Genomic DNA, 15365 nt, shown 5'->3' with positions numbered 1-15365 from the left:
GCGTTGTTTGGAGTGCTTTTACCTTCAGCAATGCTCTTGCCATTTAGTAGTTGGTGGTGTTTTCAGTGTATGCCATGATTTTGTATGTGGTGTCCACATTTCATACATGTTTTGCTGCCTGTTTTTAGTCTGAAGATGGTGTTCAACTGTGATGTTTCATACAGTTTGTTCTTAAGCTTTCTTTGAGAATCACTGTGCATGCAGCAGTTTCATGTACTGAGTGATCAATCTCACAGGTTATATGACTGAGGAACAGCTGCACTGGTACATTGATTCACGTCTACGTGAAGTCATGTAGTCTCAAAACTTCCACTACAACTGCAGCTCTGGATTTTCTCTTTAGAGCCCTCTACAAATAGCAGAAACTTATGTGAACAGGGACTTAACAAGGAGGTGACTTAGTAAAAGGGCTGCAAATCATTCTGTCTGGAGGAGGAGGTGTATGTATTCATTATGGTGTTGAAGTGCTATCACCTGGCCAGGCTAACAGACCAAGAGACACAGCATAGTTGTTTACCACAAGAGTCTGGTCATTCAGACACTTTGGATCCCACCTCCAAATAGCTCACATTTTTTATTTGGAGTTACAAGATGTAAAATAAATTACTGTCACAAGCTACATTTACAGGCCCAGTAGATGGTGCAAAATCTCTAATGCTGCAGTTTGATAATTCCATTGAACATTTGACTTGAAGATTTTCCTCAAAGCATGAGAGAAACTTTGTGAGCTGCACCCCAGTAGGAGATGACATGCCAATAAGTGTTTGAGCACTTCAGCTGTCAAGTGTCTGTTGGAGTTAGATGTAATGTCAAATGATTGCTTGATTTTCCTATACCTGTAATTCTGGGAGTGGAGTACTTCAGCATTTGTACATAAAGCAGAGTTTTTGTGGTTAAAGCCTAAACTCCTATTCTCCAAGACAAGTTTTTAATAGGATACTTGAGAAATACATGTAATAGTTAATTTTTGCAGGTGTATGATTTCCAGCAATAAAACTGTATAAAATCCTGCAGTCTCCTTGTGCAGAATCATAACTGAGAATGTAAAAACAAATTCCATGCTGTGTGGATTTCAATGTTATTTTTTTTTTATATTGAATTTTCAGTGACAGTTAGCTGCTGTATGTGCTCAGACCCTTGTGCCATTTCTGTCAACAGGGCATAAACAAAAGCTCAAGTTGGAGAGACATAAATATTGTTCCTAATGGTGTTCAGGCAGTTAACTAGTCACCTCCTGTAGAAGTTTTGGGGATCAAAAAGTATGTTGAACAATTCCAAATTAAAAGCTGTAAACACTTGAACAAGAACAAATGAAAAGTATAACTGTATAAACTAATAAACAGCCGCAGTTGGAAGCGGTAGTAGGTAGATCCAGCCTGATCCCTTACTTGTAATAGAGGTAGATATAAAATGTCCTTTTACCTTTACTAGCAGTATTTTAACTAATGATCTCATCAATATTGTTGCCAAGGAATCAAAGTACTAAGGTGTCAGGGATTAATGCCAGTGGTATAACTATTTAGGTATTATAAGGTACTTTTTCCCCTGGATTTAAGTACCAGGGAAAATACTTTCAAGCACAGGTGTACAAATAAGCAGAGAAATATAGTTGCTGGAAATTAGTTTCTGTCAGATCCTGTGAATATCAGAGTAAGACAAAAAATACTTGAAAACTTACCTCACTCTTCATTTCACAAACCGTTATCGTGATCCTTGCATTTTATTCTTGAGAGATGTTTTATTCTCTTGGGCAGTGCTTCCAACAGCTGCCAAAAGAATGTGAATTCTGCCTTTGAAATAAATGACAGGATATTTCACAATAATTCTAACTCTTTGTAACCTACAGCAGTTTTAATGGTGCTGTACAAGACTACTCAGTTAACTACTGAAAAAAGGTGCTACTTTCCCATTCAGTCTTTTGAGAATACAAACCAATAGGTAAAAAAGACCAGAGGCAAATTTCATTAAGAAGTCATTCTTACTTGTGACTTTGAAAAAGTTACCAAGGAAGGTGATGTGTTTGTTCATTGCCTGCATTTGGCCCAGGAAGACTAGGCATTGCTGCTGAGATCAGTGGCAGTGCTGAGATCAGGGTTGTGTTTAAGAGATTAGGGATAGACTTAGGTTCTCTCAGACCTTAAAAAGTCTAGAAATCATTGCAGTTTTCTGTCCCTCTCACACACACACACAAACACACACATAGCAACAGTACTTTACAAAATACTGATAAGGTAAGGTCTGCTTTCTGTGTGCCAGGAGAGGTTCTGGAGTGATGGATGAAAATGTACCCATTCAGTGCATTAATTTGTGTTTCACCCCAGTGTGCTAGATTCCCGCCTCACTTAAAACTGGGAAAGTATTCCCTACTGCAGTGAAGCCAGAAATTCATTCAGCCTCTCAAGCTGTATCTACTTTATTAATGATGCTTCTTTTTGTCATACCTGTATTTTCATGTACAGGGAGAGGGAAGAGAAACCAGGTATTCTAAAACACCCTCAGTGTTACTGTAAGGGAAACCACAAGCTGCTGGTGTTGCTAGCACCTTCAAGCCTCAGAGCTAGAGCAGCCAACACCACTGGGCTGCTTACTTCCACAATCATAGGGCAGACCTAAAGAGCTGAACCCTTATTCCTTTTTAGAAAAGAATAGATGGATTTTCTTAAAACACTGTTCTATAGTGTATAGTGAATTCTGTTGCCAGAATTCATGACTAATAAGCATTGAATTAACAGCTGAAGTGGAAGGAAGCTGGCTGGTGTGGCATCTGCTTGCTCTGCTGCCAGTACATAGGATGGGTAGGCTGAGGAGCACAGGGACAGTCTGTTGTGTTAACACGGTCTCTTGTCCTATTCGTGCGTCTCTGGGTGTCATTCTGAGTCCTAATGGTTACGGCAGCCCTAAACGTTCCTGCAGAGTGCACTGGCTTTCAAGAAACGGCACTTTAAACGGGCAGGCTGTTTGTAGGCACTCTCCAGCAGCAATCTTCTGTGTGTTTTAAATAGCTGTGTGTCTCGTTTTGCTTTTCAGTAGAGCTTTTAGATGTATGTTTTCAAGCCAACGTGTAAGTAACGGAGGCAGCGGCAGGCCGCGCTCCCTTGGCAGAGCGAGAGAGATGCTTTCCGCCCGGCAGCAATAGCCGCTTCTCCTATTTCCCTCGCCGGGGATACCGGAGCGACAGACGCCCGCCGGCCCGACCTTCCCCGCTTCGGGCGGGCTCCGGAGGGGCAGCAGCAGCGGGCGGTGCGAGGAGCCTCTGCCGCCACCCCCGGCTGCCCCCGCCCGCCGGGGTCGGTGGCCGCGCTCACGGGGACGGGGACGGGCAGCTGGCCGCGGGCCCGCCCGCCGAGGCGGTGGTAGGCTCCCGCCGTGCCTCCCGGCGCATAAAGGGAGGCGGCGGGGGCCGGCCAGGGGCAGCGGCTGGCGGCGGCAGGGGAGCGGCCGGCGATGATGGAGCAGCCGGTGCAGACGGAGACGTGGAAGGCGCGGAGCCTGGAGGAGCTGATCCGTATCCTCCATCAAATATTCGCCGAGGACAAAGTCAGCGTGGAGGAGGTCCAAACGCTGATGGAGTCGTACGAGAGCAACCCCGAGGAGTGGCTGCAGTACGCCAAGTTCGACCAGTACAGGTAGAGAACACCACGGAGCAGGGAGCCCCCGGCCGCGCAAGCGGCGGCGAGGCAGAGCCGCGTACAGGGACTGGGACCAGCAGAGGCGCAAGGCGAGCCCCTCCCGCCCCCGCCTGGACCCAGCCGACAGCCCCTCCGGCGGCGCTGAGGGGCCGAATGGCGCGGCCGCGGGGCGGGGGTCGCAGGGGGGCCGCGGTGGGGGCGGGGAGCGGGCGGGGCGGCCGCGGCCAATGGCGGCCCCGGGGCACGGGCGGGCTGCGGGCCCCACACGGTCCCCCAGCCCCGCCGCTCCCGCCGCTGCGACGGCCCAGGGAGACACAGCAGCGTGCCGGAGCCACCGACATAAGCGACTAAAGACGTAAAGACAGTTGGGAGAAAGAGCGAGAGAAGCGCGCCGGCGGAGCGGGTTTTGCGCGGGGCGCCGAGGAGGGCGCGCAGAGGGACCACCACAGGGCGTGCTCGGTGTCTGTGGCGGAGCCGGTGCCTCATCGGCGGGCCGGGAGCCGCCTGCCCCGTGCTCCGGCGTAGGGCAGATAGAGGCTTTCTGCTGCTCGCCGGCTGGAAGGAAAATACCTGTTAGGGTTTTAACTCGCTCTGCTAGCACCTGATTTATCTCTGCCACTGTTGTGTCTGTTCGCTGTCTTAAATTTCAAGATAAATACATTTTATTCGAGTGTTTTCTTTAAAAAACCACAACTCAATCACCCCAAACTCCAAAACTTTTCCTTTTAACTGTGCCATTTGGGAAAGCGTCATTCTAGCTTGACTTTTTTTAGCCTCCTTTCACCTCTCTGTGACTATCTTGCATTCGGAATAAATCATGACATTTGTAACAGAACATACAGGAAACCAGGAATCAGTAAAACAAAGTGTGTTAACATTGGAAGTATGTATGGCAAGCTTTTATTTATCTATTTATTATTCGTTATTTATAAATTATTTTTTGTCCAGCCAGACCTGTACAGAAATAACAGCACTTGAAAAGCTCTGTCAAATGCCAGCATTGATTACTTGATTTCTGACATCATAAGAAATATATATGTCTACATAATATATGTACAGGTTGTGAATGCAGTGAGAGACAGTATACAGGTACACATGTTTGCTTTGAAAGTAGTTCACTGTGAGCATCCTTGCTTGAGTAAAATAGAGTGACCTTATGGGGATACTAATTTGGAAGTATTTAATTGATATCAATGCACTTTCTGTGTGCCCTTGCTTGCATTTTTTAGGTGAGAATGAGGTGCACCATGGTAGTCATAAATATTTTCTTTACTTGATGAAGTGCAAATACTCATGACTTTAGCTAAAATTAAATCTGAAGGTCTGCTGAGCTACTTGTACCGCAGCATCAGCCTCAGATGAGAAGGGTCACGCTATTGGAAGCAATACAGCAAAGTCCAAATCCCTTCTCTACTGAACTTCTCAATAGAACAAGATGATCAGCAGTCCAGGGGAGGCTTATAGGAGAGTAAAAGGAAACAAACATAAGATGTTTCCGTAAAAGAAATTTTGCTCTAATAAATTTTGTTTAAAAGTAGAAGCTGGCAAAATGTCCCTCACAAGTGCTTTATCCACACAAAAATGCTAACATACAAGACATGAAAGCTTCAGGAACAGAGTGGAAGGACCATGTACAGGAAGTCTGACATCTTCATTCTTTGTTATTTTGGCTTCACACGAATGAGTTCTGTGTAAGAGAAGGAAAGCCAAGAATATCAGAAAAGGAACTGCAGAAGAATGTAACTATGTATTTTTCTTGTTTCATTGCGGTCCTCTGTTTCTAATTATAAGCCAGCTGCTAAAGTGACTTCATTCAATAACCATTTTGATTTGATCCTGTCTACCATTCTAGTCTGACTCACAGTTCCAAATCACTCCAATCACCTATGTGATTCAAAAGAAACATGATTCTAAAATATTAAATATTCATTTTTCTTCCCAGAAAAAGAACTCTAACCAAAAAAAAGCCAAACTTACAAATACAATTTCATTTTTTCCTAATTAAAACTTGGATTTCAAGAAAACAGAAGAAAAAGAGTTTTTGTATGTCACAGCCTTTTTTCAAGTACATGTTCATATAATTTTCTCTTTTATAGACATATTAGTAAAGTAAAGAGCAAACACTTTGTATTTCAGGTATACAAGAAATCTTGTGGACAGTGGAAATGGAAAGTTCAACTTGATGATCTTGTGTTGGGGTGAAGGTCATGGCAGGTTTGTATTCAAAGACTGTGACTTTAGCAAACATATAAATTCCCCATATCTTTCACTGTCATACAAAAAGAGGAAAAATAAATCAGTCCTATGGGAGATATCAGAAGATGTCTGGAAAGTGAGCAGTGCAGAGCTCCTATTAGTCCAGCAGTCCTGAATATCTGCTGTAACTTTTTCAAGTTTGTACTTCATGGCCATTTTTAAAGCAGTCTTTTAAAAATGCATTGATTTTCTACAAAAGCTACACTTCTCTACTGTCAGAGAAAGTTCTTTGTCCCAGAGTTACAGTGATTTATATTACCCTGTTCAACCTGTCCAACAGACCCATAAAACACCCAATCTCAGAAGCAGGACTCCGTGCAGTTTAAATAGTCTTCGCTATCTCAGGGTGTTTAAATCTGCCTTTGTGGCACAATGAGAAAAGTAGATTTGGATTAGAACTGCAGATAATGAGGAGGGAGCCCCTCTCCAGAACTGCTTGGCTTTCTCTAGGTTCCTGCATCCCATCTCTTCCCTCAAAATGCATCATAATGCTGATGTGGCCTCCTGAGTTATGTGCCATAGACTGTAAGCTTGGTTGTGTCGTCCTACACAATGCCAGGGCAGGATCTGTCTCTTGGAGGTCTTTCACAAAGTGTGGGCTAAAGCAAAAATGCAATAGCAAAATATGAAGGTTTTGACTGAATATTCTCACATCTAAATAGAAAACGTAAGGAGATGTTGGAACAGGTTTTTTTGCTTGTTGCATGTACAGTATTCTTTAGGGGATGCCATAACATGATTCTCAAGAGCAATATAGGAACTGAGCTCACCACCTCTATTCCTTCTGGGCTATTCCCACATAGCCTGTAATTTATGTTAAACTGTGTTTAAGTTGTGTGGGTATTTGTTACAGCTAGACTGGGACAAGTTGTTCTTGCTTCCTACAAGAAGGTCAGATTTTCTCATGTTTTTTGGAAAGACCATGACAATGTGGCATTTGTGAAGTGCTCTGTGCCTGAAGCAAGCTCTGCTCTCTCAGCATCTCAATTTGCAAGAAATCCTAATGTTTGTTGGCTAGAAACAGTAATGTAGAAGTACCAAGTTTTTGATTGAAACTCATTAGTGCTGTACTTTGGAGGGTCAAATTCCCCTTTCTCCTTTGCCTCTGATGAGTGGAGAGCCCTCCCTTTGTCCTAATCCCATTTACTTCCAGAACAGTTAGCCCTGTACTTAAAAAAACTAACCCAATACTAAACTAAATATCTAAACCATATGTAATCTCTAAACGTGGCAAACAAAACCCGCTTCAGAGCAAGAAGAGAGATCAAGAAAGCAAACAAGTCCTACCATATTCTGTTCAGTTTTTATACATGAAAATGCCAGTGAAATTAACAGCTTAGTGTACCTGACTGTATTTAGTACTATCAGAGTGAGAAGTACAGCTTTTTTTTTCAACAATGTATGTGAATCCCAGCAGTAAAGGGGCTATAGAAATTAAGCAGAGTTAGCTTGTTTCTTCATATTTTGGTAGCGAGAATGGTGGATTTGCAGAGAACAGGTACACTTGCAATACTTACACTGCCCTCCGCTTGGGATGGTGGTAGAAACATTGTTTTGTTTCTTGGCCCCAGAGGAGTTTTTGCATTCTGAGGAAATTTTCAGCCCTACTCCTTTCTCCAGACTCTCCTTGTATTTCTTCATATCAAAGTCATAGGTTGACCAGTATCTGACTTTTCTCCAAATCCTGATGTATGTGAACTGATCTCAATATATTTCTGTAGTAGCAGTTTTAAGTAGATATCCCTTAATGCATGTCCCTTGTCCAATGGAATTTCATTCTCAGGTTTTGTCCCCATACAACATGCTACATTGTCTGTCTTGCACTGAAATTAAGTATGCATATCACACTGAGTTTGGTTATTCTTTTTACATATATAGCAGTATCCATGATCACACTGACTCACACTGCTTTATGAAGATCCTCCAGGGAAATCTAAAGGAGACTCTGTTTGAATGGCCTGGGAAAAAAGGAAATGGTGAAATGACTAAGAAATCAGAACGAGTTTTGAGGGAAAATCAATGTGCCTACATTAATGGTAAGGTATTAAGCTCGTTTTGACAATTATTGTCCATGAGTCTTATTCCTAACTGAAAAGTTCATCTGCTTATTAGTCTCCTACCTTTAACAGTATAATACCTATGGCTTTATGCACACTTTAAGAATGTGACTCTTTAGACTCTGCACAAGCCTGTATGTAGATTCAGTAAAATAAAAGAATGCCAAGAAAAAGTGCCTTTCACTCACTCTTAAAACACTGTACAAATTGTTTGAAAATCCAATATATTGGGTATCTCCTCTAGCCCAAGCAGCCTTTACTATTGTGCCCCTGATGATTATCTGAAATTACTTGTACTTGAATAGCATTTTTTAAGAAATAAGAGAAGCAAAGTTTAGATAGCTTGATCACCATTTTCTTTTTTTTGTTTTTTTGGGTTTTTTTTTTGCCTGAAGAAGTAATCCTTTTACTTAGTCATGGAAAATTTATATTGAAAATGTAAAAGCTATCTATGAAATAAAATGACCAGCCAGGAGCAGAAACCTGTAACACTGCTACCTCTTGTCCAAATGAACAAAGGACTGTAGTGCTGAAGTGCACTGTGAGCAAAACTGAAATTCCCAGTATACAAAAAAAAAAATTACACAATCTTGAGAATAACTCCATCACTTAAGTTCTTTAAATACGTAAATCCATCCGTGCCATCATCATATATATCTGTAATTATTACCACCTGGTGCTTTGCTGGAGACCAATCTGGAGCTGCCATTCTGGTGTAATATGTGCTGGTGCTATGAAAGACCCTGCACATTGTGCTGGACCACCTTTGAGTTCAACAGATCAAGAGTGAAGCAGCAGACAAGCAGGTCATCTGCTTTATATGTCATGGGTTAAACACTGGAGAATACACCTTGTGGGGCTGACCTTGGGAACTTCCCAGCTAGAGGGAGCATCATGTTGGTTTGTTTATGAACTTAGCTGGGTTGAGGGCACTGGAGATAAAGACTGGTGTTCTGCAGCCCTCTGTTGAAGCTTTGCCATGCTAAATGAAAACACTAAACTGATAGGGTACAAAATGCACGAAGTGGCTTGACACATCTGCTATGCTCCCATGGCAGAGACATGGGTTCTCCATCTCACTCACGTTTTCCTACATAGGCAGTTCTTTCCAATGCAAACAATTGCAAACTCTGTGCATCTTATCCAAAGCTTCCTCGGTTGTTTAAAACAAGTTTGGTATCCATTTCACTGAGGCTTTTTGGATCTCTGCCATGTTTCATAACAGATGTTTTGGTTTAAAACTAACACGTTAAGCAAGCAGAAGGAAAACATTGACAGTGTGTTGATTGCCACAATTGCATCAATAGCAAGTGCCTTCATGATTCCACTGTGTGCTTCTTGTTTGCTCTTATACATAATGGTTAGACTGTGTTTATTTGAGTTCTCCGTTAGATGAGCACAGATTTAGGACTTTCCCCCCCAACTGCTACATCCTCTAGTTAGATAAAGTATGTTAACAACATTTAGGGCTTCCAATCAGAGTTATGAGTGTACTCATGACTCTCAGGGTACCATGGCTATGTTGCTCAATACCAGTCCAGGTATTATATAACAAATTCAAGTACAAAGGCCTGAGTTGTTTTTACAGCAAGGTCATAAATTAAATCCAAGGTCTCTCTTAAGTAACTCAAAGCCTTCATTTTAGTGTAGAATGGATGTGGTTTGTTTCACTGATTTGATTCTTCATACCTTACATTGTTATGTAATAGCTTGATGGTGCTTACTATTCAGTCATGACTGGAAGTATGCCAGTCACTATTGATTAGTCACCTTATTGGAAAGAGAAAACAAGAGAAAAATATGTTCTCCAAACCGATATTCCTGGAAGGATTAATTAGGAAACAGATGACTGCAGTAGAAGACAGCATATCTCTGCCTGTAAGCCCATGCCCCAAATGCACATAGGTGACTTTTAATGTGACTAATATCCTTGTTACTTGCAAAGAATTAACAGCACAAAAGCTTTTGCCCCCTTTCTGCTTCTGAAGCATGTATAGCAGCAGCTCTCCTAGGAGAGAAAATGCACTTGAAGTTCTTTGGGAATGAGAGCTAGAAAAATACCTATGGCATGGTCTTCCTTAATTTTCCTGGGATTTCTGTTGGCCTTTTTCCTGTGGCAGATAATCTAGAAATTACATGGACAGTGGAAGGCAACAACGCTTTTTGAATTACGAGTGTGTTTAAGAATCTGTGCTAGGGAACAGCAGTCAAATTCTCTCTACTGACTTACTCGTTGCCCATAGAAGTGTGAGCATGCCTACTTGCTCATACAGTTTTTAAAGCATTTTTTCCAGGCAACTGAGACCTCATTGGATCTTCCTGCTAACACGCCTTCTCATTTTGTGTCTTTGCTGGTGAAGACTCCATTGGCCTGCACCGTGTGGAGAACATAAGCCACACAGAGCCTGCTGTTAGCCTGCATTTGTACAGCCCACCCTTCGATACCTGTAACACCTTTGATCAGAGGACTGGGCACAAGCACAAAGTCACAATGACCTTCTACAGCCAGTTTGGAGAAAGGACTGTCTGCGTAAGTAGGAGATGAGGCTCTCCCCACTTGGCCCTGGGCTCCGAGCCCTGTGGGGATGGGTACAAGGGGCTGCCCTGCTGCCTGCACAGGCTACAGTGACTCTGCCCCAGGACAGGCAGAAGGGTCAGCACCTCTGCCCTTCCTGGGCCATCCCCGTCTGGGATCAGATAAAACCTGTTTCCAAACACTGTTTGATTTGTCAAGCTGCACTTCCCTTGTGTGGAGTTCCCGGTTCTGTAGCCTACATCTCTTTCTGAGCAGAGAGGATTAATGAGACATCTGCTACTAGTTAACTACCTTCAGGAAGCAAATGATGGTAAATACAATCTAGTCAATGGAAAGTGTGAAGTAGCTACATTGTTTTGGCCAGCATTAGTCAGGTGTAACATTTCCTGTCTAAACTGTTCTGCCAAAAAGGATCACATTTCAGGTTTTAAACCTTGTAGCTTATTATTATAAATACCTCTTTAATCAATGCAATTCTTCAGAATCACGATGTTCACAAGTGAGACTTGCTCTGAGGGTAAGAGTAGGTCGATTGTCTGCTGTCTGGATTCCTGGGCAATGGTGTGAGATTTTATTTGGATAGGAAAGAAATCTTATGACCATTTTTGGAGTAACCAAACTAGGACATGTGGGAGAGGTTAATAGGGTTTCAGCACTATTCCATGGACTGGGAAACATAACTAGTTACCTGTGGAGAAAGGGCTGATTCTGGATGTTCAGCCACAGATGTTCAAACACTATTTAATTTTGTTTGATACTGAACACTTTTCTTTTCCTTGAAGCCAGAAATTCAGTGCTCAGGAGTTTCCTAGAGTGAGTCCTCAGTCAGATAAATTTAAAGTTTTATATAGTTAAAAAGTACCATGTAAATTACTTCTCTGAAGCCTGTCACATTATCAAACAACTGATACACAAATTTTGACCTTCCCAAGTTTGAAAAGTCCTTGAGAAATAAATTTGAATTTATAGTTCAGATTTTAAAGGGTAGTTAATGTGGAAGAATTCTGAACAAAATAAATACGAGGATTCAGTGTTTGTTTGCTTTCTTTTTGTTTTAAGTCTTTATTGAATATTAAGTACATAACATAGTAAGTGAAACTAGATGTTTTGGCTTGGAGTGTTTCCTCAGTTTGACCTGTAGCTGTCTGGCAGTGTTTTCACCACTTGTGGGAAAGTGGATCTGGCTTACAGGAAAGAGCTAAATCTTAATCACTGGGTCTCTTTCATGAATTCCTGTAAAGGGAATTCCATTAAAGAAGAAGGTGATAGCAAGTCTGGACCATTCAGCTGCCTAAAATGACTTCATGCTTCAAAAACCTTCTGGTCTCAATGACTTGGTTTCTGGAGAACAGACTGGAAAAGCAAACTTCTGCTTACCAGATCACAGAAGGACGTAGTGAGGCAGAGATCTATATTTTACAAATACCAAGAGAGTAGTGTAAAGCATATTTGTGTATCTTTTATGCGCGAGAAGATCAGCCTAGCAAAAGCACATTCAGTTCTTCCTCTTTGTCTTAATAATTTTATAGGTAAAGCACACATGTAAATCCCTTGTGATTTCTGGCCTCTGGCCATGATGAAGTCTTGATTAACGTACTCTTCAGGAAATACAGAATAAGTTATATAGGTTTAATAATAAAAATAGTATGTGTGTCAAAGGACTTGCCTATGGGAGTAACTGCATGGTTCAAGTACAAACCATGAAAATAATGATAGGAAAGTTTACTGGCAGAAAACTGATTTTGTCTTGGGTGTCACAGCACACCGGTTCCTTCTGCCAGGAGTTTTGCAGGGGAAGGCAGTATCTCTTTGCAGCCTGCCTTCCAAGCTGGACATTCAAGCAGTTTCTGTTAAATGAAGTAGAACAAGCTATCAGAGAGAGAAGATAGCCTGAGGAGGAAGTGCTCCTCAGCAGTCCCTTCTGCCTTGGGCTTACTCATTGTCCCCCAGACCCACCATAGACAGGGTAACTTTGTCAGGCACATAATGCCTTCTACAAAACCCTGGCAAGGTGCACTGAAAATACAAGCTCCAAGTTTTTTTAGATGCTGAGCTATTCTGAGAACAAAGGTCCACAAGGAGACCACGAAATAGGCAGTGACAGTCTCTTTCCTTAAAGCAACCTCTCCTCTTTCCTTTTAGGCTACAGGAGCGCCGCAGGAGAACAACTGAGAAGCATCAGCACACATTTGCATAAGACCTGCTGAATGTTTAACCAGGGACAGAAGACTTGCATGGCTAAGGCTGACAGCCAGATTTATTTCAATTCCTTGTACATTGGAGTACACTAGGGCAGCCTCCAGACTGCACGCAGTTTCCTCGAGCAAGTGTCAGTTATGGGACAGTAAGCTAACTAGTGCCATAACCTGCTTCAGAGGCTAGATGCCTTTTCTTAGGCTTCTGTTAGAATTAATTAGTTTGTTTTCTAATTCTAACGCCTTTTAAACTCCACCTTGGATATTTCCATCTGAATATCAGAAATAGGGTTATTAAACATGACCTGATTCTTCTCAATAGACCTATGGGGATGTATGCTCTCAATGTAATTAGTAAATATATAAACTTCTACGCTTCCAGTCACTTGTACCTATGGGTAGTACAGTAGATACAACTAACAGCAGTGCCATTTTTTTTTTTTTAATTAAGTCTTTTAGGTTTTAATGCTTTAGGCCATCTTTATAGTTTTGTGCATTTTTTATCTTTTTTTTTTTTTTTTTACAATTTAATTTGTCAGATCCTCTTTTAAATAGGAACAGAGAAATGCTTCATGCATGACGATTTTTCAAAACTGCACAGAGATTTGACTTTTAAGAAGACTAATCATATGGAATTCAGCTAATGTCCAGTTCCCAAAGTATTCTTTGTAGCTAATGAAGAAGAAAATTGAAATAAAACTGTATTTCTGCACAGATTTCAGAGTCTTCAGCATTTTTTTCATGGTAACTAAAATACTCATCGCACTTTACCAAAATCCACATTCCTCATGAACATCTAAATCTTTTCCAAGTAATACACCATTAGGAAAGACTTTTAAAAGCTGTCAGTATGTCAAAAATGCAAAGAATCCTGACTCAAATTAAGTTTGGGGGAGTTCTGTTACTGAGCGCACTGATGTTTAGTTTTATGCTCCAGATTTAGTCACAGGGAAAGAATCATCTTGAAAAGAGTTAACTGCAATTAAACACATAAAAAACAGCAAAGCTGCCTGCCTGGAGGCTATCCCATTCATTTAAAGCAGTTAATAGCATATTCTCAAGTAGGGAATGTGTAGCAATTCTCCCAGTCTGGTAGGTGACTGCTGGTTAGTCAGACAGCAGTTTAAATTGTATCCATATTGGGTTAAGATGAATCCCATCTTTCCCTCTGTATTGACAAGCCCAGGAAATGTTTATTTTATGTGACCCCATTTCCAGAGAGACCATGTCAAATTTTTAAAATATGTTTGAGCAGTGTAACTGTTTTTGAATGAAGTTATGCCTTGTTGTGAGTGTGGCAGCATGAGAGATGAGCTGAGGCTGGCAGTCTGGCTGTCAGGCTCGTGCAGAGTCACCTACAGCTCAGGACTATGTCCAGTTGGATTTTGAGTATCTACAAGAACCAAGGCACTACAGCCTTTCTGGGTTTTTGGTGTTCTATCACCCTCATGGTAAAAAAGGCTTAAATTTAGACAAAATGTCCTGCCTTTCTGTTTGCACCCAATGCCTCTTGTTCTCCTCATCCTTCTTGCAGAAAATTAGCAGATTCACTTAACTAATTTCAGTCACATCAGGTTTTTGCTTACTATGTAGAATTAAAGAGCAAACTCTATAGTTTGTAGACCACATGTTCAGTCAGGCTGGGGGAATGGCAATGAGAGAGACAGCCAAGAAGGCACAGTAGTGATGAGAGCAGCTAGCTGTTCTGGGATGCATACACACAGAACCCCAGATAGTACTCCAGCTAGTCACTCATATGCCTAGTAAGTGAGACAGAGCAAATACAGGCAGATATTGATATATCAATCAATATACATGATATGATAACAACAATCTACATGAATTGTCCGAAGTACCATTTAGCCACAGTAAGCATAATATTGTACACTGCATAGAATAATACAGGAATTCAAGTGTTTCAGAAGAAGGTGCCTACCAGGTATTTGTGTCCTCCACACCTCAACATATGGGAGCTAGCCTGCCCAACATAAAGGGTAGAAACAGGAAACCTCAAGAGGAATGTTTAATTGGGTCCAGAGTCCTTAGAACACACACCACAGCCACCACCTTTGCTACTTCCTAAGCATTAGCTACACATGAGGTGCTCTGAACAGCAAAAGCATAAAGCTACTACCTACTAGAAGCAATATTCAATCAACAAATATCAAGTAATATAATCATCTTTCCACTCAGACAAATATGATCATATAACTTGTTTAAAATACAGGAGCCAGTAATAGCAAAATAGTATTTGCACACTACTATGGCTGAACAGCCAATGTATTAAATTGTCTAGCATATGCATGTGCCTTAGCTTTGGAATAGTGTTAACTGGCCATCTGATGAGGTAGCAGTATGCTGTTGGCTGACAATTAGATTTTATTGGGCAATGAACAGATGTTTAGCATTTCATATGCTTTTACCCAAGGGTGCTATTGAACAGTGTCACTGTAAATTGAAGAGAGTTTCAGCATTACCTGGGTTACCACTAAGATTGTTATGTGGTGAGAGATACTGCCTCAACTCATCCAGGTTGATAACAGCAGGAGGAACTCAGCCTAAATATGATTTGGTGCATTAACCAAGACTTCACTGAAGGAGCTCCAACAGAAAGACATAGGGAGGCAAAGTAATGCCAGGAGTGGAGTGACGTGCAATATTTACATAAACTCAGCAAGTTCCAAGGGTGTGG

The 15365-nt window shown here is 41.7% G+C and overlaps 1 protein-coding gene across 1 annotated transcript; it reads left to right on the top strand.

Moving 5' to 3' along the window:
* Positions 1–3395: 3395 nt before the first annotated feature.
* On the top strand, positions 3396–13389 carry CDO1 (cysteine dioxygenase type 1). The gene is made up of 5 exons (XM_015652988.3): positions 3396–3626; positions 5766–5843; positions 7764–7921; positions 10303–10472; positions 12621–13389. The coding sequence occupies exons 1-5, from the start codon at positions 3445–3447 to the stop codon at positions 12648–12650; spliced, it is 618 nt and encodes a 205-aa protein (XP_015508474.1). The 5' UTR covers positions 3396–3444; the 3' UTR covers positions 12651–13389.
* The last annotated feature ends 1976 nt before the right edge of the window (positions 13390–15365 follow it).

Source organism: Parus major, chromosome Z (genome assembly GCF_001522545.3).
Source record: "Parus major isolate Abel chromosome Z, Parus_major1.1, whole genome shotgun sequence".
In the NCBI taxonomy this organism is placed as follows: Eukaryota; Metazoa; Chordata; class Aves; order Passeriformes; family Paridae; genus Parus; species Parus major.
This window is presented reverse-complemented; position numbering and strand designations above follow the sequence as displayed.